At 62.9% G+C, this 8,561-nt stretch overlaps 1 protein-coding gene across 1 annotated transcript in view; it reads right to left on the reverse strand.

The window, feature by feature from the left end:
* Positions 1–8,256, reverse strand: part of PFKM (phosphofructokinase, muscle) — an 8,887-nt gene extending 631 nt beyond the window's left edge. Inside the window, 13 exon segments of the mRNA XM_071732838.1 lie at positions 553–699; positions 811–875; positions 1,055–1,180; positions 1,373–1,465; positions 2,479–2,574; positions 2,665–2,773; positions 2,873–2,917; positions 3,802–3,967; positions 5,028–5,102; positions 5,105–5,215; positions 6,307–6,385; positions 6,556–6,629; positions 8,013–8,256. Coding sequence (XP_071588939.1) covers positions 553–699; positions 811–875; positions 1,055–1,180; positions 1,373–1,465; positions 2,479–2,574; positions 2,665–2,773; positions 2,873–2,917; positions 3,802–3,967; positions 5,028–5,102; positions 5,105–5,215; positions 6,307–6,385; positions 6,556–6,629; positions 8,013–8,103 — 1,277 coding nt within the window. The 5' untranslated portion in view covers positions 8,104–8,256.
* Between the last annotated feature and the right edge of the window lie 305 nt (positions 8,257–8,561).

Genomic DNA, 8,561 nt, shown 5'->3' on the forward strand with positions numbered 1-8,561 from the left:
TGATTCCCATCCCAATCTTCCTGGATCCCCATTCCATGGACAGGGAGGTGCCCTAAGGAATCCCTGGGAGCCTTTTCCAGGCCTGACCAATCCCAACTTCCAGTCTGGATCCAGAGTGGCTCCGGCTTCTCCAGATCCCTTGGGATGTTCCCCCCCCCCACACACTTTGGAATTGGCAGGGAATGTGCTGAGGTTCCGATCCATCCTGTCCCCTCAGCACCTCTAGGACCTTCCCCAACGGGTCCAGAGTTTTCCTGTGCTGGGGGATCCAGAACTGGACCCAGAACTCGGGAACTGGACCCAGGACTCCAGATTTGGACCCAGAACTCCCAATTTGGACCCAGGACTCCAGAACTGGACCCAAAGGAGCCACCCCCCAGGACCCCCCACCCCCTCCCAAAGGCCCCTTGGAGCTTCCTGACCCAGGTCCGGGGGTCCCCACGGGGTCTTTGTCACCCAAGTGACACCTCCGGGTGCCACCTCCCCCCCCCCAGCACCCCCTCAGCTTGGGGTCCTCTGCACATTTCCTGTGCCCCTCATTTAGGGGGGGACGCCCCCCCCCCCCAAATCTGTGCCCGGTGTCCCGGCACCCCCAGGATTGTTTTGTCCCCAATGTCCCCTCCCTGCTCGCCCACCTTGGTGGCAGGGGGACGGATGTGTGCCAGCATCTTGTAGACATTCCAATTGTTCTGGAAACTCCTGGAAAAGAAGAGGAGGAGGGGGATGGGGGGGGGTCCTGGGGACAGGAGGGGGAGGGGTCCTGGGGGACGGGATGGGAGGGGGTCCTGGGGACAGGGGTGGGACTCTCACCGGCCCCGCAGCTTCAGGGCATCCTCGAAGCGTCCCTCGTTCATGGCTGTGGTGACATCTTTGGTCTGAGGGGACAGAAAGGAGGGGGGGGGACACAAAAAGGGGGGAGGGGGGTTTGCTCTGCACCCTTTGCTTTCTCTTCTTTTTTTTTCCCTGTTCCTCCCCCTTCTCCCTTTCCTTCTGCCCCATCCCAGGTCAGGGGAGCCGGGGGGGTCCCTGGGGGTGTCCCCCCCCAAATACTCACCACCTGCACACACTCCATCAGGGGCAGCCTCACCGCTTGGTTCCCCGAGAGGCTGATGACACAGGCGGGGGTCTCGGGGGTCCCCTCCAGCAGGGCCATGACGGCTTCCACACCCATACGGCTGCCCTGGGGGGGGGGACACACAGCGAGGGTGATGTCACCCCCCCGAAAAAAAAACTTAAAACACCTCATCCCCCCCTGTCCCCTGGAACCCCTTCCATCCCATCCCCAGCACCCTTCCCCCCTCCAGGACACCCTCCCCCCCCCCCCCCCACAGCTCCCCCCCTCCTTTCCCCAGGGCCCCCCCCCCCCGCCCACCAGGATGCGGTCGAAGGCTGAGGGGGTCCCCCCCCTCTGGACGTGGCCCAGGATGGTGACCCGGGTGTCATATCCCAAACGTTTCACCACCAGCTGGAAGAGAAAAGAGGATTTGGGATCACTCCTGGGGGAGGCTGGGGGGGGGGTAAAAAAAAAAATTAAAATTTAAGGGGTTCACACACCCACCCCAAACCCCTTCCCAATCCTGGAGAGCATCAGGAAGAACCCCAAAGCCCAGGAAGGGTTGGAAAAAGCCCTTGGGGGGGTCAGGGAATTTTCCAGGGGTCAGGAATTTATCCTGGGGGGGCAATGGGTCCTGGAGGGCATCAGGAAGGGTTCAGGGAAGGCCCTGCTGGGAAGCAGGTTCATGGAAAATTCCTTGGGGGAGGGGTCAGGGAATTTTCCAGGGATCAGGAATGGGTCCTGGGGGGCATCAGGAAGAACCCCAACCCCCAGGAAGGGTTCCATGGGAAGCAGATCCATGGAAAAAGCCCTGGGGGGGAGAAATCAGGGAATTCCCCAGGGGTCAGGAATTCGTCCTGGGGGGCAGTGGGATCCTGGGGCGCATCAGGAAAAGCCCAACCCAACTTCAGGGAAGGCCCTGCTGGGAAGCAGCTCCATAGAAAAAGCCCCTGGGGGGTCAGGGAATTTTCCAGGCGTCAGGAATATGTCCTGGGGGGGCAGTGGGATCCTGGGGGGCATCAGGAAAAGTCCAGCAGATCCAGGGAGGTTCCCTCCCCCCCTGCTCTGGAATTCTGGCTCCAGTTTGGGGCTCCCAGCTGCAGAGGGAGAGGGAAGTGGGGGGGAAATTCCAGAGGGAGGGAAGGGGGGGATGGGAGATGGCTCCAAGGGGGGGGGAAGGAGCCCAAGAGGGATCCCAGGGACAGGAGAAGGGGCAAGGGGGGGGGGACATGGGAAGCTCCATCCAGACAGGAGGGAAAACTGCTGGAAAGTGGGAAAAGGGGGAATTTCCTTCCTTTGGGTGCTCCTGACCCCTCTGGGTGGGTTCTGGGTGCCCCGCTCGGGAGGGTTCTGTTGGGGGGGGGTTGGGGTGAATCCCTGAGATTTTTTGGGATTTTTTGGGGGGTTTCCCTCCCCCTCCTCACGGTTTTGATGTCGTCGGAGGTGATGGCTTTGCCGTGTTTGTCCACAGCCCCTTCGGCCACGATGATGATGTTGAGCCTGGAGCCGCCCAGCCGGGTCTGGGGGGGGGAGGAGGTGACAATGGGGACAAAACTGGAGACAGGGAGGAGGGGTTTTGTTTTTTTTGGGGGGGAGGGGGGGTCAGGCACCTCCGTCAGCCTCCGGCAGAGGTGATCTTCCCAATCGTCCTCGGGGGGGGACTCCGGGATAAAAACCCAATCGGCCCCACAGGCCAGGGCGGTGATGAGCGCCAGGTAGCTGAAAAATTTTGGCGAAAAAAAAGGCGGTTTGGGGGTTTTTTGGGGTGAATTTCTGAATTTGGGGAGGGGGAGAGACAAGGGGAGGGGGGGGACTTACCCACAGTGACGCCCCATGACCTCCAGCACGAAAGTTCTCTGGTGGCTGCGGAGGGGGGGACACAGGGGGTGAACCCCAAACTTCAACCCAAAGGGCGAAACCCCCGCCCCCCGAGGGGTGGGAATGGGGGGGGGTGTAGGGGGGGCGTCAGGGGGAGTTGAGGGGTGTTGGGGTTGTCAGAGGGGTTGTGGGGGTGTTTGAGGGGGCTGGGGGGTGTCAGGGGGTGTCGGGGGGCTTGGGGGGTTTGGAGGTGTTGGGGGGGGTTGGGGGGTGTGGGGGGGTTTGGAGGGTGTCAGGGGGTGTTTGGGGTGGGGGGGGTTGGGAGGGTTATGGGGTGTCAGGGGGTGTACGGGGGGGTTTGGGCAGGGTTGTGGGGTGTCGGGGAGTTGTTGGGGTGGTGGGGGGTGTCAGGGGGTATTGGGGGGGTTTCAGGGCATTTTGGGGGTGTCGGGGGTGCCGAGGTGGGTTGAGGGTGTCAGGGGGCTGTTGGGGGGGGTCGGGGGGGAATGGGGGTCGTCAGGGGGGATTAGGGGTTGTCAGGCGGGGTTAGGGGGTGTTTGTGGGTGTCAGGGGGGATTGGGGGTGTCAGGGGGGGCTGGGGGTGGTTGTGGGGTGTCAGGGGGGTTTGGAGGGTGTTGGGTGGGTTGGGGGTGTCAGGGGGCTTGGGGGAGTTTTGGGGCAGTTTGGGGGGCGTCGGGAGAGTTTGGGGGGGTTGTAGGGTGGTTGTGGGTGTCAGGGAGGTTTGGGGGGGGTCAGGGGGATTTGGCGATGCCAGGGGTGGTTGGGGGGATTGGGGGTCGTCGGGGGGGGTTGGGGGTTGTCAGGCGGGGTTGGGGGGTGTTTGTTGGGGTTGGGGATGTCAGGGGGGCTTGGGGGGGCTTCGGGGCATTTTGGGGGTGTCAGGGGGGTTTTGAGGGGTTTGTTGTCACCTCTGTGCCGTGGTGGTGATGGCATCGACGATCTCCATGATGCGGTGCAGGGCGGAGTCGGTGCCGATGGTCATGTCGGTGCCACAGAAATCGTTATCGATGGAGCCCACGAGCCCCACGATGTTCAGGAACCGGGACCTGGAGGCTTCTTCCGACGTGATCACACCTGGGAAAAACAAAAAAAACAAAACACCGGGATTCGGGGATAAAACAGACCCGGTTTGGGAGCAAAACCTCTTGGGTTTAGGGGGAAAGGTTTGGTTTTGGGGGGAAAGTTTCGGTTTTTGGGGGAAAGTTTTGATTTGGGGGAGGATGGTTTGGTTTTGGGGGGGAAAAAATCCTCCCGGGATTTTGGGGCAAGAAAATTGGATTGGGTAGAAACTCCCGGAGTTGGGAGGAACCCTGCAGGGGGTGGGGAGAAACCCACGGATTTTGAGGCAAGACCCCCTGATTTTGGGGCAAACTCCCCGATTTTGAGCAAAGCCCTTGATTTTGGGGCAAATCTCTCTGATTCGGGGGCAAACCTCCCCCCAATTTTGGGGCCAACCTCCCAATTTTGGGGCCAACCCCCTGATTTTGGGGCAAACCCCCCCCCGATTTTGGGGCAAACTCCCCTGATTTTGGGGCAAACCTCTCTGATTTTTGTTCCTCCCCCTTTTGCTCCCTCCCCTTTCTCTTTTTCACTGCAAATCCCTCAGCTTTGGGTCCAAAATCCCCCCCCCCTTTTTTTTTTCACCCCCAAAACACAATCCGGGGGGGTCGGGGAATATCGGGGGGGGGGAATGTGGGGGGTGTCAGGCGGTGTCAGGGGTGTCAGGGGGGTTGGGGGATATCAGGGGATCTCGGGGGGTATTGGGGGTGTCAGGGGTTTTTGGGGGGTTGAGTAATACCAGGGGATGTCAGGGGGTATCAGGGGTGTTGGGGGGATCTTGGGGGGTGTCAGGGGATATCAGGGGATCTCGGGGGGTGTTGAGGGGTGTCGGGGGAAATCGGGGGATATCAGGGGGGTGTCAGGGGGTGTCGAGGGTATTGGGGTGTCAGGAGTATCAGGGGTGTCGGGGGGATCTTGAGGGGTGTCGGGGGGTATCAGGGATGTTGGGGGGGGGCGGGGGTTATCGGGGGATCTTGGGGTCTGTTAGGGGTATCAGGGGGTATTGGGGGATCTCGGGAGGTCTCGGGGGTGTCAGGGGTTATCGGGGGGTCTCGGGGGGGGGTCCCCCAGGTACCGTTTTTTTGGAGCTGTGCCAGGAGGCTGCTCCATTCCGCCCGGAACGTGTCAGCCCCGGTCAGGCTCCCGTCCCTCCGATCACGCACAGGTTCGTGATCCCGCGTTTCACCAAATTCCCCGCAGCTTTCAGCCGCCCCTCCCGCGTCCGGAAGTCCTGGCACCGCGCGCTGCCGATCACCGTCCCCCCTGCGGGAAAGACCCCCCCCAAATCCCCGGGGTGGTCTTGGAGCCTTTGCCCCCCCCCAAGCCTCCCTTTCCAGCACCCAACCCCCCCCATCTCCCCCTTTCCAGCACCCAGCCCCCCCCCTTCCCATCCCCCTCCTCAGCTCCAGCTCCAGTTTCGGTTATTTTCAGGTTTGGGCTCGGGTTTCACCAAAACATTGGGACCCCCCCTCCCCCCCCAGCCGGTGACCTGACACCCCCCCAATGCCATCAGGGCCCTCCCCATCAAAACCTGCCCCCCCCCATCACTGACCCCTCCCCATCATTACCCCTCCCAGTGCCCCCATCACTGCCCCCCCAGTACCCTCCCAGTGCCCCCCAATGCCTCCCCCATCATACCCCCCCCCAGTGCCCCCTCATTACTGCCCCCCCATCACTGCCCCCTCCACATCAGTGCCCCACCCATCAATGCCCCCCCCAGTGCCCCCCATCACTGCCCCCTTCCAGTGCCCCCCCATCATTACCCCCCTAGTGCCCCCCCCACTGCTCCCCTACTGCCCCCCCCAGTAACCCCCCAATACCCCCCAATGCCCCCCCATCATTACCCCCACCCAGTGCCCCCCCATCAATGCCCCCCCCACTGCTCCCCCTACTGCCCCCCCAATGCCCCCCGTCATTACCCCCCCAGTGCCCCCCCCTCAGTGACCCCCTCTCCCAGTGCCCCCCCCTCCCAGTGCCCCCCCCAGTAACCCCCTCAATACCTCCCCCCAATGCCCCTCCATCATTACCCCCACCCATTGCCCCCTCCCACTGCCCCCATCACTGCCCCCCCATCAGTGCCCCCCCCATCATTACCCCCCCAGTACCCCACCCAATGCCCCCCCAGTGCCACGTGCCCAATGCCCTCCCCATTACTGCTCCCCCCAGTGCCTCCCCCTCCCAGTGCCCCCCCCAGTACCCCTTCAATATCCCCTCAGTGCCCCCCAGCATCATACCCACCCCCATCACTGCCCCCCCATCCCTGCCCCCCATCACTGCCCCCCCCATCACTGTCCCCCCTAATGCCCCCCCAGTGCCCTCCCCCGGTGTCCCCCCCTCCCAGTGCCCCCCCCTCACCAGTTGCAGCATCATGGAGACACTTTCCCAGGTGGCCTCTTTGATGTTGTCCCCCCCATCCACCAACCCCTGGTACCCCTGGAGAAAATTGGGGGTGGGGGTGGGGGGGAGAAACGACACAGACAGAGAGGTTGAAACGACCCCCCCCAAAAAAAGTTTGGGGTTTTGGATGGGTTTTTTTTTTTTTGGGGGGGGAGAGGGGAGTTGTGGATATTTGGGGGAGGGGAGGGGGGGGGCTCAGCACCCACCTCGTGCACGAAATAAACTTTGGCCCCGGTGTAAATCCCGACCCGAACCACGGCCCTGACAGCGGCGTTCATCCCTGGGGGGGCAGGACAGGGGCTGGGGGGCACTGGGAGGTGCTGGGGGGCACTGGGGGTCTCTATGGGGCACTTGGGAGGCTCTCAGGGTCACTTGGGCGTCTCTATGGGGCACCTGGGGGGCTCTTGGGGGCACCTGGGGGGGCATGGGGGGCACCTGGGGGCTCCATGAGGCACTGGGGGCTAGGGGGGGCAGCTTGGGGGCACTGGGGGGCAGCTGGGGGGCTATGGGGGTCACCTGGGGATCTCTATGGGGCACCTGGGGGGCACTGAGGGGCTATGGGGGGTTCCATGGGCAGCTGGGGGGCTCTGAGGGGCAGATGAGGGTCACTGGGAGGCACTGGGGGTCTCTATGAGGCACCGGGGGTCCCCGGGGGGTCTCTTTGGGGTCTTCCCAGGTCACTTGGGGGTCCCTTTAGGGCCCTTGGGGGTCTCTGGGGGTCACTTGGGGGTCCCTGGGGGTCTCTGGGGGTCATTTGGGGGGTTCTGTGGAGCACTTGGGGGGCTCTTTGGGGCCCTTTGGGGTCTCTGTGGGGCACTGGGGGTCCCTTTGGAGTCCCTGGGGGTCACTTGGGGGTCCCTGGGGGTCTCTGGGGGTCACTTTGGGGTCGCTGTGGGGCAGCCCTGGGCCCCTCCCCCCACAGCTCCCGGGGTTATTTTTGCCCCGGGTGACATTTGGTGACATTTTCCAGGTGCCACCCACGGGGGGGGGATGGGACAGACCCCAAGCTGGGCCCCTCCCTTCCCGCCCCATATCCCGCGCTCCCCCCTTTGTGCCCCACACATTTTGGGCTAAATCTGAGCAATTTTGGGCAACTCCGGTGCCACTGCCCCTTAAACCCCCCCCAAATTTTGGCAAGGTCACACCCCGCACCCCAAAACCCCCCCAAACCCCCCCCCCCCTTTGTCCCCCCCAAGGTCACCCCCAAAGTCATCACTGTCCCTCCCAGTCCCGTTTTTCCCGTTTTCCCCTGATTTTCCCCCAAAATGAGGCTCAGTCCCGGGGTCACCCCCCCGATTTTTGGGGTCCCCGAGGGCGCTCCTTTCCCTGAGTTTCCCCGGGGGGGGGGGGGGGGGACAGCGATGGCTTTGCCAACCCCCCTCCCCGAACCCCCTCTTTGTGCCCAACACATTTTGGGCTAAATCCGAGCGATTTTGGGCAACTCCGGTGCCACCAACCCTTAAACCCCCCAAAAAATTTTTGGCACGAGCTCAGACCCCCCCAAAACTCCTTCTCCCGGCTTTGTCCCCCCCAAGGTCACCCCCAAAGTCGCCGCTGTCCCTCCCAGTCCCGTTTTTCCCGTTTTCCCCTGATTTTCCCCCAAAATGAGGCTCGGTGCCGGGGTCCCCCCCCCGATTTTGGGGTCCCCGGGGGTGTCCCTTACCCTGAGCGTCCCCCCCCGAGGTGAGGACAGCGATGGCTTTGCCAACCCCCAGGGTCTCGGCGTGGGGGTGACCCGCTTGGGGCTGCGACATCTTTTGGGTTGAAAAAAGGCGAAAAAGGGACAAAAAAAACCCCCTAAAAACCCCCAAAATAGCCCCAAAAAGCCCCAAATCGGGAAAAGGAGCGGAGGGGACGCGCGAGCCCGGCCCGGAGCTGCCCCCAGGGAGTGAGAGGAGGGGGAGGGACAGGGACAGGGACAGGGACACGGGGGTGGCACCGCCCGGGGACTGGGACCAGTCCCGAGGGGTTACTGGGGACGGGCTCTGTACTGGGACCAGTCTGATCTCCTTATTGGGACCAGTCCCGAATGGTTACTGGGAGCAGGCTCTGTACTGGGACCAGTCTGTTCTCCTTACTGGTTCCAGCTTGCTCTCTTTACTGGTTCCAGTCTGCCTCCCTTACTGGTTCCAGTCTCCTCTCCTTACTGGTACCAGTTTGCCTCCCTTACTGGTTAGAGTCTGCTCTCCTTACTGGTTCCAGTCTGCTCTCC

This window comes from Heliangelus exortis, unplaced genomic scaffold (assembly GCF_036169615.1).
Source record: "Heliangelus exortis unplaced genomic scaffold, bHelExo1.hap1 Scaffold_94, whole genome shotgun sequence".
In the NCBI taxonomy this organism is placed as follows: Eukaryota; Metazoa; Chordata; class Aves; order Apodiformes; family Trochilidae; genus Heliangelus; species Heliangelus exortis.